At 43.8% G+C, this 26744-nt stretch overlaps 1 protein-coding gene across 1 annotated transcript in view; it reads left to right on the top strand.

Annotated features, from left to right (window-relative positions):
* GREB1L (GREB1 like retinoic acid receptor coactivator) overlaps positions 1 to 26744 on the top strand; it is a 171698-nt gene that overhangs the window by 127455 nt on the left and 17499 nt on the right. The window contains exons 16-24 of the mRNA XM_036245203.1: positions 1282 to 1474; positions 10599 to 10732; positions 13590 to 13929; positions 18413 to 18528; positions 19205 to 19449; positions 21770 to 22350; positions 22532 to 22634; positions 25433 to 25588; positions 25876 to 26015. Coding sequence (XP_036101096.1) covers positions 1282 to 1474; positions 10599 to 10732; positions 13590 to 13929; positions 18413 to 18528; positions 19205 to 19449; positions 21770 to 22350; positions 22532 to 22634; positions 25433 to 25588; positions 25876 to 26015 — 2008 coding nt within the window. The remainder of the gene's footprint in view (positions 1 to 1281; positions 1475 to 10598; positions 10733 to 13589; positions 13930 to 18412; positions 18529 to 19204; positions 19450 to 21769; positions 22351 to 22531; positions 22635 to 25432; positions 25589 to 25875; positions 26016 to 26744) is intronic.

Consider the following 26744-nt stretch of genomic DNA (forward strand, 5'->3'; position numbering starts at 1 on the left):
CGCTTTTCAACCATTTTCATTTCGTGGCACGAATAAACTAATTACTAAAATTCTGTGGCACACCAAAAATATATTCTTTGCTGATCTGACAAAGGGAATAGGTATAATTTCGATTCATTCACACTGAACGGCTGTTGTTGTGTTGGCTGTTGTCATTTTTTATTTGATAGTCTAAGGGAAAAGAGGTCAGTCAGTGCCCCTGACTAAATAGTCAGGTATTGCATGTTTTAAAAATTCTTATGGCACATCAGTTAAAAATTGCTGGTCTAGCAACCTTGATAGAAGAAGAGTGGTATTAACACAGTGGGGACCCCTACAGCTTTGGGGCCTCTCTGGGGAATACATTGCATACAGAATGCTCAGTGATAAACATCATGTTTTGATGGAGAAACTTCCTCATTCAGGTGAGCTTGTAAACTAAAGTGATCCATCTTAACTGCAGATGTAGATATCCTTGACTTGGATAACTGAGTTTACACATTGAGGTGTATAGACCAGGGGTAAACTGAAAAAGGAAAAAGAAATCCCTAAAACCTTTGTGAAAGGGGTAAGAAGGAGTACACTTTTTGCTCTTCCAAATCAATTGTTCATTGCTTCTACTCCTGCTCCCAATTAAAAAGAACTAGAATAGCCCCGGACGGTTTGGCTCAGCGGTTGGAACATCGACCCATAGACCAGAGAGTCCCGGGTTTGGTTCCCGCTAGGGGCACATACCTTGGTTGCAGTTTGTCCCTAGCCCTGGTTGGGGTTGTGTGAGTGGCAACCAGTCGATGTGTCTCTCTCACATGGATGTTTCTCTCTCTCTCTTCCCCCTCTCTCCCTCCCGCTCTATCTGAAGATAAATGCAAAAATGTCCTCAGATGAGAATTTTTTTTAATTATTATTATTATTTTATTTTTTTTTATCCTCACCCGAGGACATTTTTCCACTTTTTGTTTAGATAGAGTGGGAGGGAGAGAGAGGAAGAGAGAGAGAGAGAGAAACATCGACGTGAAAGGGACACATCGAGTGGCTGCCACCCGCACGACCCAACCAGGGCCGAGGACAAACTGCAGCCGAGGTATGTGTCCCCACCAGGAACCAAACCCGGGTCTCTCTGGACCGCAGGCCGACGCTCTAACCACTGAGCCAAACCGGCCAGGGCTCAGGTGAGAATTTAAAAAAAAAAAAAAAGAACTAGAACAAACAGGGAGTTTAAAAGTTGCCTCCATTTTGATGTCTGCTTCTGCATCTAATCAATTTAATTAGGGTGTTATAATGTGGCTTTCAATATGTTTACAGTGTCATTTCGGGCTCTTTGTCACATGGTGAACCTAGTCATGGATTAGCTGATAGAGTCATTAATTGCAGAGAAGTTCTGGATGCTTTCAACCTCTTGGTGCTCCAGGTTAGCTCCTTCCCATACACTCTACAGACCCAACAGTCCCGAATCAGCTCCAGCAATGAGGTTCACTGGATACAGCTGGACAGCACGGTGAGTCTCTGTTCTGCTTTCCAATACACAGCCATGTTCTTAGTTCCTCGGGGCAGAATCTTGTAATAAAATATGGCATGGGTTTGTAAAATACAGTACAAGAGTTCAAGAATCTAACATAATGCTTTCTCTTTTAATAATTATAGTTATCATAATATTAAAAACAAGAGAATAGTGTCCTACATAAATTTGATGAGGTGGTTCTTTTTTAGGTTATCATCAAATACAAAATTATCCATCCTATATGGGCTGTTCCCCCAAAAAATGATGTAATCTGACACCATCATCAATATTATGGATTATCTTTGTGACTTTAACTGATTAATTTGAATCTGAGACCTGGAAATTTTATTGTCCTACAGGGTGGCATCTCTGTCATGTTTCTGTCTTACTCATCTGTATCACTGTTTAATTATGCTCATGCTCCTCCGTAATTGGATTTCTCCTTTTAACCAGTTTTCACAGACTTCTGATTGAAACCAATGATGCATTGAGATTAATATGTTGAGAAGAACCATCTCAACATTGTACATATCCAAGTCTTGATATTTTTTGCCTTCAATCCCAAAGACCTATAAACTGTATGCTAAATATATTATCGATGAAAAGAAATAAGAGTTTCATTTAAAAAAAATAAATATTAGCCATTAAGCAATGGATCCTTCATTTTGAAATACTGACATATTAGATATTTTTAAATAAACATGTCTAAGTAAAAGATGCCAGAAATGTCTTACATAAGAATAAGTTTATTTATTAACCCAGTGCATTTCATTCTGTTATAAAGTAGGTGAGTTTTTTCTGACTTAGAACTCTTCTTTCTGAGTATTGGTTTGTTCTTTGTAGTCAGGCAAGCTCAGGTCACTGAATCACATTGGCATCAACAGTGCCTCCCTTCTGAGAACTGTCTCAGGGTGTTCACTATCACATACAGGTTGCTTTGAGTGTTTGCTGTGTTGGTCTCTTCTCCATCCAAGCTCCATCCATTGAATGGGTGGTCAAGTTATGGGTAAGATAAGAGGCAACCACAGTTCCTTTTTCTCTAAAGTGTAGGGCATGCCAACCGGCTACGCAAGAAGTTGCCCTGACACAGAATAGATTGCCCATAGAACTGATGAAGGGAAAAAAAGTTTTTAATCCAACAGATAGTTCTCCTATTAAATATTAAATTTCAGTGTATTGTTGGGGGGAAAGAGAACTATCCTAATTTACCTTGTTGGTTCAGTCTTTTCCAGAGAGATCACACCAGTGATAGGAAGGACTCGGCTTCTGCTTTTTATCTTCTGAACAAAGTAATAAGAGAAACAGCCTCAAATTCTTTTTTCTTAAAAGTCACTGCTATGGATTATAGTTAATATTTAGGTATAATAATGGTATTGTGGTTATATTTTAAAGGATTCTTATCTTAAAGATAGTTAGTGAAATATTTATGAATTAAAGATATAACCCCCAGGATTATATTCAAAATAATTGAGGGATGGGAGTTATTCTTCTCTAAAGTTTTTAAAAATCATTCCTATGAAACTGAGATCAACATGGAGAAAAGGTAAAAACACTGAATCTAATTTACAACAACTTACACATTTAGGGGAGAAGCTTCTAACAAGTAGCCTCCTTTAGTTATCCTAAAGCCAGTGTCCCAAAGAAGGAACAATTGGGAAAAGCAAAGAAATGTAACTCAAAAAATATTATTGAGCACATGCGGGCTTGTTAGATCCTTCCAAGAATACACAGAGAGCTCATGGTTTATAGGAGAAGGCAAAGTACGTATCCAAATCACTATTGTCCAAAGTAGAGTAAGACATAGATAGAAAAAACAGAGGCAGGGGTCTGTGGGGGAGGCAAAGTGGGTGAAGGGAGTCAAAAGGTACACACCTCCAGTTATAACATAAACAAGTCCCGAGGATGTAATGTACAGCATGGTGACTATAATTAACCACACTATATGGTATATTTGAAAGCTGCTAAGAAAGTAGACCTTAAAAGTTTTACTATACCCTGGCCACTTTGGCTCAGCTGTTAGAGCATCAGCCCTGGGACCAATGAGTCGAGGGATTGAGTCAAGGGATTGATTCCAGGCAAGGACACGTACTTTGGTTGCAGTTTGTCCCCAGGGCCGTGTGGGAGGCAACCAGTTGATGTGGCTCTATCACATCGATGTTTCTCTCTGTCTCTCTCTCTCCCCCTTCCTCATACTGTATCTGATGATAAATAGAAAAGTATTGTTGGGTGAGGAATAAAAAAATTTTAAAAAGGTCTTACCACAAAAGAATAAATTGTAACTATGTATGGTAATGGAGGTTAACCAGACTTATTGGTGATCACTTCACAATACTGTACCTACAAATATAGAATTATTATGCTGCTGTACCTGAAACTAATATGTTATATGTCTATTATATCTCAATTTTTGGTATAATTTTTATTTGTCAGAAAAAAAAAGAAACATAAAACAAAAACAAAGTTGAATAAGATAATTTCAAACAACCAAAATGCTGTGGGAGTTGAAGGGAGGGAGAAGTCGTATCCACTGGGGCCCACCAGGAAAGGTGACATGGAGGAGAGAGCACTGAGGATGGGCCTGAAATGGGAAGGAAGAGCTGATAGACCAGGCCGCTCCCGGCAGCAGACGTCTTGGGCAGGGCCACAGAGCAGAACACAGAGGATTCTTCAGAAAAGATTCAGTGGGATGAAAAGAAACCTGGAATATACAGAACCTTTAAGTGCCAGGTTGGCAAAGTCGACACTATACAATCATTAACGGTTTCTTATCAGAGGCATGGCATTATTAGAAATACCAGAATATACATGTTTCTTTTATTTTTATATTAACAATGTAAATGCACAGCTTAATGAATTTTCACAAACTGAACACAGCCATGGGGCCAGCACCCAGATGAAGAAATAGAACATTATTACCAACCACCCCATGAGCCAGCAACTCCCCACCAAAGGGAAACACTCTTCTGGCCTCTTACACCATAGGTTTGGTTTGCCCAGTTTTGAACATTATATAAATAGAATCATTCACTATATACTCCTTTGTACCTGGCTTCTTTTGCTCCTTATAGTTTGTGAGATTCTTCTGTATTTTGCATGAGTCATAAGACATTCATTCTTATTGTGGTATATAGATTACAGTGGGTGACTCCACCACAATTCATTTATTCACCCTACTCATTTATTTCAAATAGTGCTGCTATAAACATGCTAGCACATGCCTTTTTAGTAGACATATATGCATTTCTGTTGGGTATATACCTGGGAGTGAAATTTCTGGGTCTGAGGATGCGCATGCGTTTTAGCCTTAGGAGATACTGAGAGGCTGCTTTTTATTTTATTTCATTGTTGTTATTATTATTTTTTAATCCTCACCCAGGATATGTTTAGATAGAAGAAGGGAGAAAGAGAGAGAGAGAGAAAGAGAAACATCATTTGGTTGCCTCCCACACACACCCTAACCAGGGAGTTGAACCCTCAGTGCATGTATGTGCCCTGACCAGGAACCTAACCCACCACCTTGTGGTGTATGGGATGACGCTCCAACCAACTGAGCCACCTGGCCAGGGTGAGAGGTTATATTTTAAAGCAGTTTGTTAACTATAGAGGCTAAGTTAACATGATTACAAATGGGGAGATCAGTCACCTGGCTTTTCTAATAATTCAGGTTAGAATGAACCAAGTACCTGAATCAGAACAGTGGTTCTTTTTTTTTTTTAATCCTCACCCGAGGACATTTTTCCACATTTTGTTCAGATAGAGTGGGAGGGAGGGAGAAAGAGAGAGAGAGAGAGAGAGAGAGACATCAACGTGAAAGGGACACATCGAGTGGTTGCCACCCACATGACCCAACCAGGGCCGGGGGCAAATCGCAACTGAGGCACGTGCCCTTAGCGGGAACTGAACCTGGGTCCCTCTGGACCGCGGGCTGACATTTTAACTGCTGAGCCAAACTGGCCAGGGCAGAACAGTGGTTCTGACAATAAAAAAAGATGGAAGAAGTAACTTTTCTGATTTACTTATTGGGGAAGAGAGAAAAGTCAGATCTGCGACATGATGTCTCAGTTGGAAAGAAGTCAAGAGAAAGACTGATCGCAGAAGGCAAATGAGAGATTTTGAAGGAGCAAAGACTGATGTGAGTGCATCTTTGTGAAGGCAAAGCTTAAGTTTGTATGGGCTTTAAGATGAGGGTTTAGAATATTTCTTCAAAAGCAATGATCACTGAAGCAGCTTGTATAGATAAAATCATGAAAGAAAATAATGAAGACAACTGCCGAGAGTGCAGTGAGGCCCAGGACTAACATGTAAAGGCCGCTGGATTTGGCCTCCAGAGTCCTTGGTGACTTTCCAGGGACAGCTTCCATGCAGCAGAGTTTGGCAGGAGGAAAAGTAGAGGCAGCAGGGAGAGGAGAGGGAGCATTGCAGCACTGGTCACTGCGCGGGCAGGGCTTTGGGAGGGGGAGATTTCTTTTTAAGAGAAGGAAACGTTTTCCCCAAAGATATGAGGATTCGATACATAGTATGGTTTATATTTGGGGACATGTGTTTATAGTAACATCATTCAGAGTTTCATAACTCATTTCAAAGGATAGTTCCATTAACTTCTATGACAACTTTTGTAATACTTACAAAACTACAGTTACAGTTCAATGCAAACATAACAGAGTGAGAACCCTATTCACTTCCAATTCTTATTTTTATTTTATTTTATTAATTTTTTTAATTGATTTTTAGAGAGAGGGAGAGGAAGAGAGAAACATTGATGGCAGAGAACATTGATTGGCCGCCTCCTGTACACCACTGCTGGGGATTGGGCCCACAACCTGGGTATGTGCCTTGACCAAGAATCGAACCGGTGATCTCTTGGTGCATGGGTCAATGTTCAACCACTGAGCCACACCAGCCAGGCTAATTCTTATTTTTAGTAGCTCTGGTTCTTTAAACCCATACTGATTCCAATTGATCACAAGCCATCCATTTAACAACCCGCCCTATAATTTTGCTAAGAATAAAGGAGAAATAAAAATGAGGACAGGTAAATACATCCCACCCAGCAAGTTTAAATGCTGCATATAGGAAAAGAGCAAGTTTGGAGTAAGATTTTATATTTTCCCAAAGAAACAAGACCAACGATGAGAAGGAAATTGAAGACCAAATTCATATAATATACAGCTTTTCCAGTAACTCTGTGCCAGCAGTCCTGATATGAAGGGAAACTCAGATGAATGAGTTTTTCATCCTAAATTACTTGACACAACTATCCAGAACACAGCCAAAAACATAGAAAGAAACAAGAAAACAAATAAATAACAGATGTTACCAATCTATGCTTTAAGGCTCCGGGACTTATAAGAACATACTCTGGTCCTCTCATAAAACATATTTACTCTCAAATAAGACCATGTTCCAACAAGCACAGTTTCTAGTTTGGGGGACCTCAAAAAATTAAAAGCTGCCAATTAAATAGTGCTTTATTTTTATCTTATAGATCTTATAAATCACACAGTTGTTCATCATTTTGAATAGGTACTCAAAAGCTCAGAGCCAAATTTGTAGCCCACTTCTAACAAAACGTGCAAAAGCTTCTGGTATGCATTTTTGAGAGATCTGACTTTATCCCTGGCCAAATCTTATTTCTCTTACCCTTACTTTTTCTTCCTCTGATAACCTAATTTTTTTTATTGTATACATTTAAAGCTGCTACATTACCTTTATGAAATTAATTGGAGAGTTTTAAAAAAAATGTCAATACACAATAAATAACAAGTAAAAATGAGACTAAACTGCACAGGCAGTGTGACAGGAAGAAAGACTGAAAAAGCAAAGACTGCAAAAGAGGAAGGAAAAGTATATTTTAAAAAGCAGATTAAGCCCTGGCCAGTTTGACCCAGAGGTTAGAGCGTTAGCCTGCGGTCTGGAGAGACCCGGGTTAGGTTCCCGTTAAGGGCACGTACCTTGGTTGCGTCATGTGAGTGGCGACCACTTGATGTGTCCCTTTCACGTCGATGTTTCTCTCTCTCTCCCTCTCACTCTATCTGAACAAAATATTGAAAAATGTCCTGGGCTGAGGATAAAAAAAAAAAAAAGCAGATTAATGAACTAAAAAAGCTTATTGAATATTCTGGGACTACTGATTTTAAGGAAAAGCAGCTTGTTCAGGGTCTTTTGAGGGAATCTGTGTGTCACATCCCAAAATAGTTATTCATTTTCACAGTGATGACTGAGTCATCAAGAAGACAATAGATTCAATATTGTGTGTTCTGTGTAAAAAGGCAGAAAAGTATACATTCTACTTTTTTTTTTTTTTTAATCCTCACCCAAGGACATTTTTCCATTTTTTGTTCAGATAGAGTGGGAGGGAGAGAGAGGAAGAAAGAGAGAGGGAAACATCGATGTGAAAAGGACACATCGGCCCTGGCCAGTTTGGCTCAGCGGTTGAGCGTCGGCCTGCAGACCAGAGAGTCTTGGGTTCAGTTCCCGCTAGGGACACATACCACCAAGAAAAAAAAAAAGGGACACATTGAGTGGCTGCCTCCTGCACAACCCAACCAGGGCTGGGGACAAAGTGCAACCGAAATATACACCTTTAGCCGGAACCGAACCTGGGTCTCTCTGGACCTCAGGCCTACGCTCTAACCGCTGAGCCAAACCAGCCAGGGCATATACATTCTACTTTTAAAATAAATTTTGTTTGGCCCTGGCCGGTTTGGCTCAGCGGTTGGAGCGTTGGCCTGCGGTTCAGAGAGACCCACGTTCGGTTCCCGCTGAGGGCACGTACCTCGGTTGCAATTTGTCCCCGGCCCTGGTTGGGTCGTGCGGGTGGCAGCCACTCGATGTGTCCCTTTCACGTCGATGTTTCTCTCTCTCTCTTTTCCTTCCACTCTATCTGAACAAAAAATAAAATAAAAAAAATGTCCTCGGGTGAGGATAAAATAAATAAATAAATAAATAAATAAATAAATTTGTTTGTAAAAAGATAGGATTTTGGGAATTACCATCATTAAATTCTGTCAGAAGAGTTTTCTGTAACGGAGGAGTTTTTTAGTCTGTCGATCACCAGAGAGTTCTGTAGGTAGCATATGTACAGAGAGAGCTGCCTCGAGAGGGGGCACTCTGACCTTGTGCCAGGGCCAGCCTTAAAAATGCTGAGCTTCCACCGATGTCTGAGCAAAAGAAAGAGACAACAATCCATCTATACCAGCGTTTCTCAACCTGTGGGTTGCGACCCCTTTGGGGGTTGAACGACCCTTTCACAGGGGTCGCCTAAGAGCATTGGAAAACACATATTTCCGATGGTCTTATGAACTGAGACACGACTCCTCTATCTGTCTCCAGGCGGGTCCGCCCACATGCAGATACGCCCACATAAAACATGAGAAACTGTATTAAAGTGTCGTGGCATTAGGACGGTTGAGAACCACTGATCTATACATTTACCCTCTGCCTTAAGAAAGCATGTCAACATTCCACTAATCACATATTAAGTTTATTTGAAGTGAAAAGAAATTTCAATTATACCTTAGAGATGATGGTAGCGTTAGTATCAGGTTATATAATGAAACCATTTTTTTTTTTCAGCTTCATTGAGGTATAATTGACAAATAAAATTGTAAGATATTTAAAGTCTACATTTTGATTATTTGATATATGTATATTATGAAAGGATTCTTCCCATCTAATTAACACATCCATCACTATAAGTATATATTTTAAGAACATTTAAGTTTTACTTACCAAATTTCAATTATACAATATGTTATCAGTTATAGTCACCATATTATACATTAGTTCCTCAGAACTTATTCATCTTACAGCTGAAAGTTTGTACCCTTTTACCAACCTCTCCCCATTCCCCTGCCCCAGCCCCTGGCAACCACTATTCTACTCTCTGTTTCTATGGGTTTGACTTTTTTTTTTTTTTAGATTCTGCATATAGGTGATAAAATGCACTATTTGTCTTTCTCTGTCTAACTTATTTCACTTAGCATAATACCCTCAAGGTCCATCCATGTTATTGCAAATGGCAGAATGTCCTTTTTCATGGCTGAAGAACATTCTTAAACATACATATATAGGTGTATATGTACATATATATACACGGAGTAGGGCAAAAGTAGGTTTATAGTTGTGCATACACAAAACAGAGTTTATTCTAGTAGTATTTATTAATTACTGTATTTCCCATATGAACAACTGTAAATCTACTTTTGCCTCACCCTGTATATCACATCTTTATTTATTCTTCCATTGATGGACACTTAAGTTGACTCCATACCTTGGCTGTTGTGAATAATGCTGCAGTAAAGATGGGAGTGCTGATATTTCCTTCAAATATAAACCCAAAAGTGGGATTGCTGGATCAGATGGTAGCTTTATTTTTTATTTCTTGAAGAACCTCCATACTGTTTTCCACAGTGGCTACATTAATTTACATTCCCACCAGCAGTACACAAGAGTTCCCTTTTCTCCACATCCTCACCAACACTTGTTATCTCTTGTGTTTTTGATGATAGCCATTCTAGCAAGTGTGAGATGTTATCTCATTGTGATTTTGATTTGCATTTCCCTGATGGTTAGTGATATTAAGCCCCTTTTCATACCATTGGCCATCCATAGATCTTCTTTCTTTCTTCCTTTCTTTCTTTATTTTTGGTACATGCCCCTAGCAGGAACCCAACCCGGGACTCTCTGGTCCGCAGGCCGACGCTCCACCACTGAGCCAAACTGGCCAGGGCCATCCATAGATCTTCTTTAGAAAAATGTCTATTCAATTCCTCTGTTCATTTTTCAGTTGGATTTTTTTTTTTTTTTTTACTATTGAGTTGTGTGAGTTCTTTATATACTTTCACTGTCAACCCTTCCTCATCAGATGTATTATTTGCAAATAGTTTTCTCTCATTCCATAGGTTGCCTTTTCATTTTGTTGATGGTTTCCTTTGCTGTGCAAAGTTTTTTAGTTTGCTAGTCCCACTTGTTTATTCACATTTTTTAACCTTCCAGGAAATAACCTATTACACATTGTATAATAGGTTATTACAATGTGTAATAAGTTATTAAAACCTATTAAAAAACAAGACAGATTATATCCTGTCCTCACTGGGTTTTGCTCTGTATTTTGAATCAGGAGGACATGAGCTGCGAAGAAAAGCTGTACTTTGGCTTGAATGAGTACAGTAAGTCTCTACAGTGGGGGATCACAAGCCCACTTCTGAGATGTGATGAGACTTTTGAAAAAATGGTGAACACGCTCTTGGAGAGGTAAATGAAAATCTTCAACCTTTTCTTCAGCTGTACTTGCATGTCTAAAATAGCCAAAAGTCTTGTCAGTATCATAGGGAGTTAGGTGGAGCCCCAGCTGTGGAATTGACATGCGCCTGGTGGAATAAAAATAGTCTTTCCTAAAATGACCTTTTACTCATATGGGTTTTCTATGATCATCCAAGACCAACAAAGGACCTGGTGACTCAAAGTGGGACTTAAAACCACTTTCCGTGCCTGGAATTGTCTCCCAAGCATGCATCATTGCTACCGCCCAGATTACATGGGCAGAGAAGGATCTGCTTATTAAAGACCATTCCTCTGAGGTCTGGCCCCCCACCACCACCAAACACCCCACACTTTTACATTTTCCCCTTTTTTCTCCTCTGTCCACCACAGTCAAGTACCCTTAAATGACCTGGTAAAATACTAAGCTTTACTATGAGACATTTGGAGTGGTGTAGACTGTAGAAAATTAAGGAACAATTAGATAATATAACTGAGTTCAGTTCCTTCTACCCCTTCTCCAGTCCCCAACCCAAGGAATTAAGGACATGATTCTTCTGACTCCTCTGCCTTCTTTTTATCCCCCAATTCCAGATCAAACTCTAGAAGAGTAAAGGGTTTTCCTATGTTTTCCTCTCTGACCTTGAATTATGGACTCAAAGAGTAGGTAGAGGCATTAGAATTTACCTAACCTAGTAGAGGTCCCTCCCGGCCCTCCACAGTACTCCGTCTGATCATCCGATGACGGGGCAAGTGCTCTATTTGATGAGCACATTCTAAGTTTCAGGAGCTTTAGTTCTTAACATTTGCTCCAATCAATCACAAGTCATCTATGTAACAACCCGACCCATAACATTGCTAAGAAAAAAGAAAGAGAAATAAAAATGAGACGGGTAAATGCATCCCATTCAGCAAGTTAAAATGCTGCGTCAGGTAAAGGAGCAGGCTTGGAGTAGGATTTTATATTTTTGCAACTGTTGGATTTGAGAAGACTTAACTGACACTGTGACATTAATCCTTCCACAGCAAATGTGATCTTAGATTTCCAAAATCAGCCCATGAGCTTCCCCTGTGTTTCCCTCCTACCCATTACATTCACCAACTTGGAATGTAGCTTTCCTTCCAGTAACATCATTCAGAGTTTCGTAACTTGTATTTTAATAGATGATCCCATCAACTTTGATAATACAAAACTACAATTACAGTTTAATGCAACACAGAAGGATTCACCTCTATGTTCATGCTTCTCTCAGAGTGTGAAATCTAAATGCTTGTATATCACAGTTACCATTTGTTCTGACTTGGGCTTTCCTACATGGCCCAGCAAAAAACATTAAGCTTTAAACATGGATCATCTGTGTTTACTTCTTCCAACCTAGTTGCCCCAGGCTAATAATACTTATAGTTTATTGAATACTTGAAGGGACTGGCCCAAGATTGATTGAACTGAAGGATTTCTTCGCTTTTCCCCAATCAACTAAATCCTTGCAATGCAAAAAGACATTATCAGAGAAGTGAGTGGACTCTAGACCCCGCTGTGTCTCTAACTGGTTGGATGATCTTGGGAAAGTAGCTGAATTTCTCATGGTCTCTCAACTCATTTTCCTCCTGTGAGAGAAGGTGGAGTGGTCAGAGCCCAGGACATGGATGATCCTTTCCAACTCTAAAGTATTTCAAAACCACACAATTCATTTGATCACCCTAGTTGGTATTTGACCCTGGCTTATCTGTGCAAGGCCAATGAACCACTTGTTTTACTTTAAATAGAATCAAGTGGGACAAAGGTGAAATCCTCCATGGGCCTACCCAGCTGCTAGGCAGCTACATGTGCTACCACCTGGCTACCGGAAAGTAAGCTCACAGACTCATCCTCATTTTGCCAGTGCCTGCTTTCTTGACCAGCACCTCTTCATGCCTGCAAGTGGGTCCTCTTTTCCCATGTATACTCATTTTATCAGCAGACCTGGCTTTCTGAGGAATAGCACATAAATGAGAGATTTATTTTCCACCTGCTCTGTCCTTATTAAAACCTTCCAATTTGAACAAAATGATCTTCTTACCTGGAAGTCCAGGCAGGAGATGGGGTGAGGGGTGGTAATATATCAAAAAGCATTTGAGTGAAGCTGAGATACAGCCCTGCTCCTTCCCAGGTTCCCTTTACTGAGCAGGACTCAGGTGATAGGAGGCCACACCACTAGGGGGTGCTGTTTTCCCAGTCAGCTCCCAGTTTTCTCCAGCACCAAAGCACATTTTATGGAAAGATACTGCTATATGTGGAGCTAGCCTCAAATTAGTAATAATAATTACCCTTTTTATGTCTGATACTCTATAGACATGATATTAAAGTGTCAGCTTCCTTTAATGTAATTGTAAGTATCAGAAATAAGCTGACAATATGCCACCATTCCAACTCAGTGCCACCAGCAAGAGGTTAGGATCCTGGGATAATCCATTAAGACAATCAACCTGACTAGACCAGTGCTTCTCAAAGTATAATGGGCATACAAATCACCTGGGGTCTTGTCAAAGTACGGATTCTGATCAGTACATCTGGGGTGGGGGATTTGGCATTTCCAACAATCCCAGGTGGTACTACTGCTGGAACACAGACCACACTCGGAGAAGCTGGGGTTGATAGACCGAGCCTATCTTAAAAGGTTCTGACTCAAAGGTGTTGGAATCTCAACTTTTCCATTTAGTGTTGTGGGCTCCAAGGTCTTTCTAGAGAGCTTAAGCCCACCACTGATCACTAACCCCTTCCCTCCATGGTTGGCCTGTGTTCTGGCCACACAGACGTTACTGTACCATCCTGTCCTGTGGCCAAGTGCTAGCTCCCTGTGTTCTGTTGAAGGTACCCCAGGCTGCACAGCATGGTCGTCCGCTGCTACCTTCTCATCCAGCAGTACTCAGAGGCTCTGATGGCTCTCACCACCATGGCGTCCCTCCGAGACCACAGCACACCAGAAACACTCAGCATTATGGATGACCTCATCAGCGCCCCAGGAAAAACCAAAAGTGGGAGGGGACACATGCTCATTATCAGGGTGCCCTCTGTGCAGCTGGCGATGTTAGCCAAGGAGCGGCTGCAGGAGGTGCGCGACAAGCTGGGGCTGCAGTATCGCTTTGAGATCATCCTTGGGAACCCTGCCTCTGAAGTCAGTGTTGCAACTCACTTTGTGGCGCGATTAAAGGTTAGCAATGGACAGACATTTCTCCTTCGAAATTCCATTTGTTTCTCTCGTAGGAACCCCACACAGTGGTTCAGAGGCCTGAGTTTGACAGGGTTTTGCACATGTGTCAGTCTGATCTTCATGACCACACTAAGGCTAAATGAAAGGACATGTTCACTTTCCTAATTGGAACCAGTGTATTACGATTCTGTCGAGTCCCTCCCCCCCCCCCCTTTCTAGCATGTGCATGCAGTTGGTCTTCCATGCTCTCCAACTGCAGGTGCAAAAATGAGATGACTCAATTTGACCCCATGTTTATTGACCTTGTTCAAGATGCATCTAGCCCACGGCCATCTGTTTTCTAAGAAATAAAAAGGTAAGTTGTTCTCTCTGACCTCTGTGGAGTACGTCTTTAAATAAGTGGCATCAATTCACTAATTCTTTTCTATCCATCTAGCCTGTCAGCTCATGTCTAGAGTCGGTAAAGTATTGTTTTATCTTCAATACTCATGTAGAACGGTTCCCTGCCCTCTTGCATGTGGATTCTTCAACAGTTTGTTGTTACTTTGAACTTGCTTTGACCCTCAGCCCCAGGGCTTGGGCTGGTCCTACACAGGGACTTGGTGAGCAAGCCCACTCCCCTCTGCATGGCCAGGGGATGCTTGCTTTCCCTAGGTACCTGCTATTAGGCATGGGGAGTGGGGAAAAATTCCTAAATCACCTAACTCCCTACCTTATGCCCTGCTCAGGTTTTTCTGGGAACTTTCATAATCCAGGGTGTTTTAGCCATTTAAAAGCATTTAATAAAATAACTGCATACGTGTTGGTTCGGCACTGAGCTACGTATTGTAAGTCTGACTTAGACCAACATGGTGTCTGCACCTTGCACACTAACTATGGAGCTGAACTGAATTTACAAAACTCTGCTTTGGCACACATCTCATTAAAAGAATCTTGTCGTCTGGGGAATGTGCATGTTCACCCTTGGCTGCAGTTTCCCATCTGCAAATACAAGTCAGATCTCAAGGGCTCTAACCTCAGGATCAATATTTAGTATTCACACAGCATTCTGCAAATATAAACTATATTACATTCTGTCAGCCAACCCAAATTGAATAATCCAAAATGAAAACAATATATCTTGTATTAGCTTGATAATTGACAGGAACGAATAAATCTAAAAATATGAACTTCCATATTTAGTGGAAATTGTAACATTTCTATTTCATTTATAGATGTAACAATCACTATTTTAAATTATAGTCGTGGACCACATTCCAGTGGAATTCCTAGGATGACTAACAAAGAAGAGTCCTGAAACTCTTCTCACAGTGTAACTCATTGAGGCATAGGTACTGAGACCATATGAATGGTGCTAATGGTGAAAAATGTGGAAAGGCAAGTCATCAGCACTGCTCTGTGAAGTCCCTCACACCTGTTGCAGGGAGATGGTTTTGAAGGATGTGAGGCTGCAGGGTCTTTGCTGGGTCTCCACTGACACTGAGCAAGTGTAGCTATTAATAGGGTCTTAGGTCATTTGTTCAGACCCTTCAAAAGTGCCAATTGCTAAGTCAGTATAAATCAGTGGGTCCTAGTAATTTTCCCCTCTGGGCCATAGTTTAAAAGCCACAATCAAGACCTGAGGCTCTGAACTTGGCTGTCAGCACATCAGAATCACCAGCAGGGCTTTTCAGGGGTGATTGGTCTGTGCAGCTGCTGTTCTGAGAGCTACCAAACACAAAGGGGTCTCAAAGCTGTTATGTCTCCATTTGCATGAGTAGCTGCCAGGCACTAACCACACAAAAGAGATTTTCATATTTTCAAAAAACACGGGATCACATTAATCCATCCTGTGAAAACTCTCTATTTGTATGGAAGTTAGAATATGAAATCCAGTTAAAATGGTCACATCCTGAGCAAGACTGCTGCTTGCCAGCTGGTCTCTGCTTCACCCATCGATTTCTCAGTTACCAACCAACCTCCTATACCGTTGTGGGGATGGCGCAGCTGTGCCTTTTATCTCCAGCCTTGTGTAAAATCCAATGTCTCTTCTTCCATCAGATGGTCGTATTTTGTGCCTCCCTCTAATTATCCTTTATGTATTGTGGTTAACTTAGAAGTGATGACAAGCACCTTGGAAGGATACAAGGTTTAAATCTAAATTCCACCAGAAGCATTCTGCCTGTGAAGTGCTCATTAGTTACCCTGGGCTTGAGCTCCCTATTTTTCTTGAACTCAGTGCTCACCTAGTCTTTTGTGTCGTCCTAAATGCCTCTACAGTGACATCATCCTGGCGTGGTCGACCCATCTGCGAACTGCAGCCTTTATTCGTCAGGAGTAGCAATGTTACAGAAAAAAAATTTGTAGTGGTTTGGCTAGCTCTGGTTGATCAAAAGTAAAAGCAAGATTTGTTTAATGATCTTTTAAAAATAAATCTTTTGTAGTAAAACATAACACCTGTTGTCCCATCACTGTAACCTGACCTCATTATTTTTGGTGGAACCATGGCCTATGGATGGTTTCTGGGAGATAAAATAGACTGAGGGGGAACCCCGGTGTGATGGTTATAAGTAAAATGATTCCTATTTCCAGGATTCCGCTTTAACTGGGTAAAGTCATGGTTCCCTTTGACATGAAAATGTATAGAAAACTGAATTTTTGTAGAGACCTTTCTTCTAATATTTTTTAAAAATCATTTTGATAGACTGATTTTTCTAAGACATGAAAAAGTCTCTCAAACTTGGAACAGTTATGTAGATCCACTGATTATCCCTTGTTATGCAAATACATGATAAAAGATTTGGAACAAGGTCACAGTTCTTCCAGTTTTACACATTATATACATTTTATTTAAATAATTATCAGTACATTTATTTAGAAAGACTGGTATTTCTAGACATCAACAAATTGTTGGTCAGACTCTCTTAGATTGTTTCTTGCCTGTTAGATTTATTTTTATCCCATGTTGTGTTTAGCAAAGGAAGTGCCAGTCTATTTTAAAATAAAATTGCATGTGTTACTTAACACCTCACTTCTTAGTCCTTGTTTCCCAGAGCATTCTTAGAAATATCAGTTCATTTCATATAATGACTTGTGCCAGAAAGCTGATATAAAGCATAGTTAGATGCTACATGCTTTATAAAAAAGTAGAAACCACCTTGTCTACTTAAGAGATGGTCTATTTTTTTTTTCTGCTCTAAATTGAAAGAATCTGTAAGATCTTTTTACTTTTGAACATTTTTCAAGTTGGTGAGATTTTTTTTTTCATTTCATTGATGTATTCATGTTTTCAAGATTGACATTCCATTTTTAAAAAGATAAACAAATGTGTATATATGTATATATGTGTTAATACATATGAGAAATTGATGTTTAATAGTGTCTTTGTGAAGTCATGACTAATTCTGTTACTCTTAAGAAAGGGACAGGGCCCTGGCCGGTTTGGCTCAGCGGTTAGAGCGTCGGCCTGCGGTCCTGAGAGACCCGGGTTCGGTTCCTGCTAAGGGCACGCACGTACCTCGATTGCAGTTTGTCCCCGGCCCTGGTCGGATGTGCGGATGGCAGCCACTCGATGTGTTCCTTTCACATCGATGTTTCTCTCTCTCTCTGTTCCTCTCTCTCCCTCCCACTCTACCTGAACAAAAAATGGAAAAAAAAAAAAAAAGAAAGGGACAGGTTTTTTCTTGGCCCAGGTCTGGTTCTATTTTTAGCTTCTTGAGAGAGACTTTTTGGGGCCTTAAGCCAATTACTACTTGTCAGAAATTTTGACAGTCGATAAAGGGAGAAAGAGGAAAAATAACCGTCAGGGGTGGCTAACTTTATTATTTCCTTGGTGAAAATGTCAGTTTTTCATGGAGTTTTGATGAGATTCTTTTATTAGTCATTGACAACTGAAGCTGTCATTTTCAATCAGTCCCAAGAGTGTTTATTATATGAAGAATGTATGTTTAAGAGCCTAGAGTCAGGTCTCTTAACCAGGTTTTTTCTGTAGGGTTTGTGGGGTATTTAACATAGTTTCTTTGGCCTGTGAGACTAATGCACGATGTATATCAAGATCTCCTGTTTTATCCTATTTAGGTAAAACTAAAGGCCACATTCTTCTAGAGTGTTTTGTGTGTAGTTTTTAGTAGCAATTAAAATATGTACACACACACTTACTTGAAGTCATTTTGAAGCACAAATATGTATAAAAAATTTGGACCTAGAAACCTTTGATATCCTGGCTGGCGTTGCTCATTGGTTAGAGCATTGGCCTACGCATCTCAGGGTCAAGGGTTAGATTCCATCCCAGTCAGGGCCCAGGCAGGAGGCAGCCAATTGATATGTCCCACTCACATCAGTGTTTCTCTGTCTCTCACTCTCTCTCCCCTTCCAGACCTCCCTTCCACTCTCTCGTAAAAAAAAAGAAAAAGTCCTTGGGTGAGGATTAACAAAAAGAAACCTTTAAAAAGGTAGAAACTTAAATATGGGGTTTTAAGTTTATCATATGGGTCACTTTCTACAGACCTGGAGAAGAAATGAACCAGAGGAATGGATCCCTCGGACATACCAAGATCTAGAAGGTCTGCCTTGTATTGTGATACTAACTGGCAAAGATCCTCTTGGAGAAACCTTTCCCAGGTACAGTGTGAATCACGAGTTCTCATTGTTGATTAGTTGACCTTCTGAGCTGATGGTTAAAACTTGGCTGATGCTTAACCATCTCATGAATTTGGCAAGTGGGAAGGTCATTTTTTTCAGAGACATAAGAAATACCGCCTTCCTTGATACCTTCTTGTGACTTTCCAGAGATCACCTAGCAATTTGGGGAATGGCAGATAGCCCCAGTTGAGAAATGTTTATTCATTAAAGCAGGCAGCCAGAGTGGCAGAGAGGAAAAGCATCTACCTGAAACCAGAATTTTTTTTTTGGACGAAGTTTCTTAATCTGCTGTCCCCAGTCCCTTCAAGGATATAAGGTCTGCAGATTGGACAGCAACAACAATAATAATAGCATTAACTGAATACTTACTGTGTCAGGTATTGCAGTAAATGTCTTACATGTGTCCTGCCATTTATTCCTTACAGTAGTCTTATCAGCCAGACATTGTTATTCTGTTTTATGCTTGGATAAAATGAAGGGACTAGGGCGAGGTCATAACAGCTAGGCGATGACAGAGCTAAGGTTTAAATTAAGGATTACCTGGCGCCGAAACCCATGACTTTAACTGCTGTGAGACACCCAGCTATCCAAGCATCCACCAGCACTGCGTGCACAGCCAGATGGGCTCACTGAAAACACCATTGCTTTTGTGCAGGTCTTTGAAGTACTGTGACCTCCGGTTAATTGATTCAAGCTATTTAACCCGAACGGCCCTGGAGCAGGAGGTGGGTCTGGCGTGCTGCTATGTCTCAAAAGAGGTCATCCGGGGGTCCACTGTTGCACTGGACCTTAGCGGGAAGGAACAAGAGAGAGCCACTGTGAGCGAGAACGACTCTGATGAGCTGCTGGTCGATCTGGAGAGGCCCCAGAGCAACAGCAGCGCCGTCACTGGGACCTCGGGTCAGTACTCTCTTTTCTCTTTTGAGGGATGAGGGACGGAGTGAGGAAGTAGGTAGGTGTATGGAAGGCAGAGGCATCTACTGACACCCTCAAGGCTGTCAGAGGAGCCTTTGATGACTCAGGCATCTCATCTAGACCTCCCTTCCTGGGAGAGATACTCTCCCAGTATGACTGTTAAGCAGCCACAAAGTACTTAATGAGGAGCTTGGTAATAGGCTAAATAGAGTAAATAAATTTTATCAGCCTTAGTCTGCACATTTCCCCTAGTCTCTCTTACCCTGATCATCTCATGGATATTATGCATCTGATATTTGCACAGAGGCCCTCTCTTTCTTCCATATCCTGAAGCTGTAGGTTTGTTAGTTGGCTTAGTACCTGGCACAAAGTGTTTGTTTGAATGAACGAATGAATGCATGAATGAATGACTGATCTAAGTACTTAATGGCAAGTGTTTGTATCCTGAAGGCTGCTCTGGCCCCTGGCTGGCTGTGACGGTCACCGTGCAGCCTGCCAGCCCCTCTCGGGCAGCATTACGTTACAGCCTGTGACAATGCTCCACACGTCTTGTCTTCGGATCAGTTCTATGACAGCAGATGCAGCAGTATCTCATTTGTTTCTAACTATGAAAGTAATAAAACTTAACACAGAAAACTTGGAGGATGTAACAAAGTATAGAGAAGAGAGTAGAAATGAAAAGCCCCTACCAGAGGTAACCACCAGTCATGTTCCTTCCATCCCACGATTCTCTCCTTCCATCACCGAGGCAGAGGTGAACCGCACACACCGTTCGTGTCTGAAAGCAGCACTAGTCTTCCTGTTCACTCAGCCCTTGTCAGATGGCTCCCTGTGGGAACTGAAGACACTGTTATCTGTGGAGTTTTCTGTCTTTCGATGGTGACCCTCAGCCGGGAAGACCATGACTGTCCCACTGGGTAGGCCCCGCTGCTTCCCCTCAGGCACAGATAGGGGCTCTACCTCCCTTCCCCTCTGTTACAGGCTCCCCAAGTTTCCCTCTGAGTCCACTTCAGAAAAGGGCAAAAGGTTCCGATAGGAAAAGATAACAGAAGAGGGGATGACCGTCACATCTAGAAGCTTTGGGATGCCGGCATCAGTAAGGGAGAGGCAAGGAGAAGGGTGACATCCCCACAAGGCTCACAGTTTGGGCCTTGGTCTGATTGACTCACACAAAGGTGATGGTTTGCCTTCTGCTATTCAGTTTCCCTCCCTTTGAGGACCACCTGACGTGCAGCCTGTGCTCACACCGCTGAGCGCCCCCCAGCCTCAGGCCGACTCCAAGGGTCCTCGGGAAGGCTCCTGCTCAAAGTGCACAGGCAGGTGGACTCCGGAGGGCAGGGCCGCGAGCAAAAGGCACACTCACATGCAGTACAGAAAGACAAACATCACATGAGCAAGTGGAGTGATTTGGTTTCAATAACCTCCAGTTACTGGCTATTCATCCAGACTCTCCCAAAGCTGAGATTTGACCTACATGCCTGGGAAGCGCCCATCTGAGACCAGAGAAGGCGTTCAGTCCTGAATGTAATGAGCTTTTGCATTGTCCTCAAACCAAAGAGTGGCTGCCCAGTTAGGGGGAAAACACATTTTCAGTGAATTGGCCAAATGTGCAGGGATCTCTGGGCGAGAGCACCACCTCATCGGGAGTAGACTGTGCCTTCCATCCTCCTGCACATGGAGACAGTCCCCACGCGGTCTGGGCGTCCATACACATGGCCACAGCCTGGGAGACTATCCACAGCCAAGAGTGAGAGGTCCTCAGACCCCAGGAGTGACGAGCGCCACTTGAGCAGGACCTGAATGTGCAGCCTATAGTGGCCAGGGTTCTGGAATGCATCAGAGGGCATGTCTCAGTGCGGTAACTGAGGAAAGTTTAATGACGGGGCTATTTACAAAGAGGTGGTACAGGTAACCCCAGGATGCCCTGACCACCGCTGGCCCTGGAGACACCAGAAGAGCCAGCATGACATGCGCCACAAGCCTTGTAGCAAAAGGCTGCCCACCCTGGTGACCCCTGCGCGGGCTGGGGATGGGGGGAGCAGGGAATAAATAACTGGCTTCCAGCTAGAGTCTCCCAATGGCCAGTCCCACCTGGAACCAGGAACCAGGGCAAAGGAGCAGGGAGCAGGGAGCAGCAGGCAGAGGGAGGCAAGGGGAAGATGTCCAGCACAGAGTCTGGAGCTGGTGCACAGAGCCTGGTCTCCTGGCCTTTCCCTTCTTCCCAGAGGAGCCAAGAGCCCAGGGAGCATACCTCAGCATGGGTCACAGGGTGGGTACAGGGTGGGCTCTGTCTGTTCTCTTTCAGGCTCCATCATGGAGAATGGGGTGAGCTCTTCCAGCACAGTGGACAAGTCCCAGAAGCAGCCCCTGACCCCCAGCTTCCAGAGCCCAGCCAACAGTGTGGGTCTGGAAGAAGGGGTCTGCACAGGCACGGTGGGAGCTGGGGAGACCCTGAAGCAGGAGTGTGATTCCCTGGGCCCCCAGATGGCAAGCAGCACCGCTTCCAAGCCTTCGTCCTCCTCCTCCTCCTCCCCGGGTCCCCGAGCTCTCCCATGGCCCAGTGGGCCTGCCCCAGGTTGCAGGGGCCTGCACACCACCCTGCCCCCAATAGTGATCCTATCCAAAGCAGCCTACAGCCTGCTGGGCTCCCAGCGGGGAGGCAAGCTGCCGTCCTCCTCATCCCTGCTGCCCCACGCAGACGTGGCCTGGGTGAGCTCCCTGCGGCCGCTCCTGCACAAGGACGTGAGCAGCGAGGAGCAGTCACTCTACTACAGGCAGTGGACCTCGGCTCGGCAGCACCACGCCGACTACAGCAACCAGCCGGACCCCAACTCCGGCACCCGGACCTGCCACCCCCGGCGGCTGCTGCTGACTGGGCCCCCGCAGGTAGGGCTGGGCCAGGTCCTGTCCTCCACGGGGGTCCCCAAGAAGGAAAGAATCCAGGGAAGTTCTCGGGGTGGGTGGATGAGGACCTCACTCAGGGCTCTCAGAGCAGGAGACATGGAAGAGCCCAGGTGTGAAATCTCTTTTCCTTCCCTCTCTACCCAATTAAAAATATTTCCACCAGGTGGGAAAAACTGGCTCCTATCTGCAGTTCCTGAGGATCCTCTTCCGCATGCTCATCAGGCTCCTGGAGGTGGATGTGTACGATGAGAGAGAGATCAACACAGGTGAGTTCTGAAGCGGGGCGGGGCGGGGGCAAGGCGTGGGACATGAACACCAAACCCAGAGTTTTCTTTGCTTTCTGGGATTTCTACAGCACCCAGTGTGCAGGGAACCTGTGAGATTAAAGGTAAGCTGCCAGCTGTGGGTGTGAACTGGCTGTGCTCTGGCCTCTCGAGTCAGCAGTGGAGTCTTCCCTCCTTTTGCCCCCTCCCCCCTCTCAGGGTGCAGCCAGACGCCGGGCAAAAAGACATTTTGTGAAGCCCTTTTTGGTTGATTAATTGCTTAGGTGGTTAAATCATTCAGGTTTATTATTTATTTATTTTTTAATCCTCACCCGAGGACACTTTTCTGTTGATCTTCAGAGTGGGAGAGCAGCAGAGAGGGGGAGAGAGAGAGACATCGATGTGAGAGAGACACATCTACTGGCTGCCTCCCGCACGGCCCTAACCAGGGATAGGGACCAAACCGCAACTGAGGTACACGCCCTTGGCGGGAATCAAACCTGAGACTCTGGTCTGTGGGCTGACGCTCTAACCACTGAGCAAAACCGGCCAGGGCCAAATCATTCCGTTTTAAAATTCAGTTGTGGTGCTGTGCTCAGTGGTCTGGGGCATGTTTTATACTGTGAGTACGGGCCTTTGCTGGTGAGTCAGTGTCTCTTCTGTGTTAACCACAGGCTCTGAGTGAAGGTGTGTGGATTACTCTCATGAAATGAGCCGTAAACAAACCCCTTCATATCTGCAGTGTGTGTCATGCAGGGGCTGGTGCCTAGCAGGGCTGTGGGGGCTGGTTTTCCATAAGGTCATCTCCAGGCCTCCTCATCCTGAGCCCCTTCCCAGCTTCCCCAGCCGGCACCTGTGGGACAGCCCCACTCTGCAGCCCATCCAGCACAGCCAGAAAGTGGGTGTGAGTGGGGTCAGCCAGCATTAGCTCTGTGGCTGAGGACAGTGTGGCCTCCAGTCTATGGCTTCACATCTCAGAACAACTGACTGTGCTGCAGGGAAACTGGGTGGGAGTTGGGGATGGGGGGACTGGAGGTCAATAGAGGTCGGTAGAAGTTCTTCTCAAGCCAGAAAAGGGAAAGGCCTCAGCATCTTCTATCAGATTGGCCTTGGAGATCTCACTTCTCTTGCTTTTCCTAAATAGTCGACCTGTTTTGTGACAAGCCCAAGGGACTGGTTTAACAAGTAGGTGAAATTAACCATATTTAATCATTTTTAAAATCAGTTTGGCCCTATCCTTTACCAGCTCATGTACACACATACGTATGCGCACGCGCACACACACACACACACACACACACACACACACAGTCCCATCTTCCCATCCACGTGCCCTGTACCGGGCCCACCATAGAAGGGACCCAGAGCTCCTGGTTGGCCTCAAAATACCCTTGGCCGCCTGGAGGGGGCTGGGACCAAGAGGACAAAGGCAGACCAGGAGTGAGGGACCCTCAGTCCCGCCAACTTTCCCACAAGCCCCTTGACACCACATTCAGAGATATCTTTGACCTTCTCCTTAGATCTCGAATCCGTGCCAGGGGCTGTGAGACAGTCTCCACAGCCCATGACAGGCGACCTGGCCTTCGCAATGAGAAGTGCTTTTGGTTTGGCTTGACTTCTTCTCCCTCATTTCAGTGTGACAAATGTGGCAGTGCTCTGGAGAGGCACAGCGACACCTTTTCCATTTATTTTCAGATAGAGTAGGAGGGGAGAGAGAGAGGGAAAGAAGCATCGATGTGAGAGAGACACATCGATTGGTCGCCTCCTGCACGACCCCAACCAGGGCCGGGGACCAAATGGCAACTAGGTATGTGCCCTTGACCGTAATTGAACCTGCCACTCTTTGGTCCATGGGCCATTGCTTTAACCACTGTGCCTAACTGGCCAGGGCTGACGATACCTTTTTAAAAATTAGAATATATTTTGTCTTTTAAATAAAATGCAAATTTCAGCTCGGGGATATAAAAATAAAAAGTATTGTCAAAAAGATGAGCTGTACTTCTAATCTGTAGGCTTTTTTTTTTGGAAGGTGTATTCCTTTTTTCTTTTGGAAGTTGTCAAACTTTTTGATCTTACATATTTTATTAATAACAATAAATAATATCTGTTGCGTGCCCACCCCATGCCTGCCAGGGTCTGAGCACTTTAAACACACCGTCTGGAACCCTCACAACAATCAGGGAACCCTGAGAGTCACGGTCGGTGCCTGCGGTGTGAGTAAGGGGCGGAACCTGAATTCAAACCCAGGGCCACTGGCTCAACCTCGTCTGCATGTCTTGAGTAAGGAACTTTAAGCACCCCAACAGGTGCCTGGTAACAAAGGAGATGGCAGGGGGTGTGGCCCAAGCACGGGGATTCTTACACCTTCCCTGTGATTCAGGTATGAAGCGGACACCGGGGACCTTGCTCAGCACATCCCTCAAGTCTCATAGGCTGTCGTTGTGTGAAAACCCCACAACTGAAGCTCTAAGAACTTAGATCATCCAAAATTAAACAAGCTTTTAAGGCAATCTGTGGAGCTGGGGTGGGAAACTAGTTGATCTCTTAGATGTGGGAGTTTGCAGACTGGCTGTATAGGGCCTAATGCTGGGGGCCAGTCAGGACAAGTGTCCTTCCCAGCATGTGTGTGAAGGGACAGTTCTGGTTCCCTCCACCTTGGGACTTGGGAGCTCATTTTCCAGAAATGCCTTTGTCCACCCATCTGAGCTTTATGTTTCTTAAAACCATCTGTCCGTGACGGTTGGGAAGGAGGCTGGGCCATCTGCCTGCTCTGCCCACCTTCTTTCTTCCTGTCCTCCTAGATCACAGCGAAAGCAGCCGAGTGAGCCAGCCTGAGGGAGAGCCCTGGCCCGACATCGAGAGCTTCAGTAAAATGCCCTTCGACATCAGCGTGCATGATCCCAAGTACAGTCTGATGAGCCTGGTATACACTGAGAAGCTGGCAGGGGTCAAACAAGGTCAGTGCAAACAGAGCCAGGCTCATCTCCTCCGAAGGTCAAGGGGAACCTAAATCAGGCAGGAGGCCTGGGGCAATTTAATCTTTGAGAGCAGTTTAAGTAATCCTCCTCTCTGCTTTTCTCTTCTCTTACACACATACATATTGCCTTTTAATTTTCATACCTGCCTCTCAAAGCGGAAATTATCAAATCCTTGGAAAAACCCTTTCAGGGGAGTCGGGGAATTTCTCCCAGGCTTAGGGGCTTCATGCATATCAGAGGAAGGTTTTCTGCCCCTTTATACACAGAAGCAATAAAGGAATCCAGAGCTGAAGAGCCCAGGAAACGAGAAACCGTGTCTATGATGCTGACCAAGTACGCGGCCTACAACACCTTCCACCACTGTGAGCAATGCCACCAGTACATGGACTTCACCTCCGCCTCCCAGGTGCAGCCCTTTGCCCTCACCTGTATATAAGGGATGAAAAGTAAGACTCCCCATATTCAGGCCCTAGACAAAGATAGTTTATTTATGAAAAGGAGCCGCTCTTCATGAACAAGATGCATGAAGCAATTAATTAAAATTACTTTGGGCTTTTTAGGATTGTGTGGGGGTGAGGTGGTTGGTAAGAGTGGAAGAGCCCTGGCCAGTTTGGCTCAGCAGTTAGAGCGTCAGCCCGCGGACCAGAGAGTCCTGGATTCGATTCCCATTAAGGTCACGTACCTCGGTTGCAGTTTGTCCCCACCCTGGTTGGGGTCGTGTGGCTGGCAACCAGTCGATGTCTCTCTCACATCGATTGTTTCTCTATCTCTCTTCTTCCCTCTCTCCCTCCTTCTCTATCTGAAGATAAATGCAAAAATGTCCTCGGGTGAGGATTAAAAAAAAGAGAGAGAGAGAGAGCAGAAGAAATTGAGCTTTAGTGTCTTAAGTCACTTCATCAAAATGGTTACATGTGTCAGAGAATAGCTGAGACACTGAAAAAACTGGATATTATGGTATATTTAGTGAAACCCCCTTTGGATTGTTGACGACAATGGTGCTATTATCTAACAAATCTATAGGATGTACCCTTTAAGCTGTACACAAGTGTATTGATTTGCACCAACCTAGTTCTATGCTTACTCTAGTGTGGGATGGTTTTGACCACTAGGCATACATAGGAGTCAGTGTTTGCTG

This window comes from Molossus molossus, unplaced genomic scaffold (assembly GCF_014108415.1).
Source record: "Molossus molossus isolate mMolMol1 unplaced genomic scaffold, mMolMol1.p scaffold_m16_p_6, whole genome shotgun sequence".
NCBI lineage: Eukaryota > Metazoa > Chordata > Mammalia > Chiroptera > Molossidae > Molossus > Molossus molossus.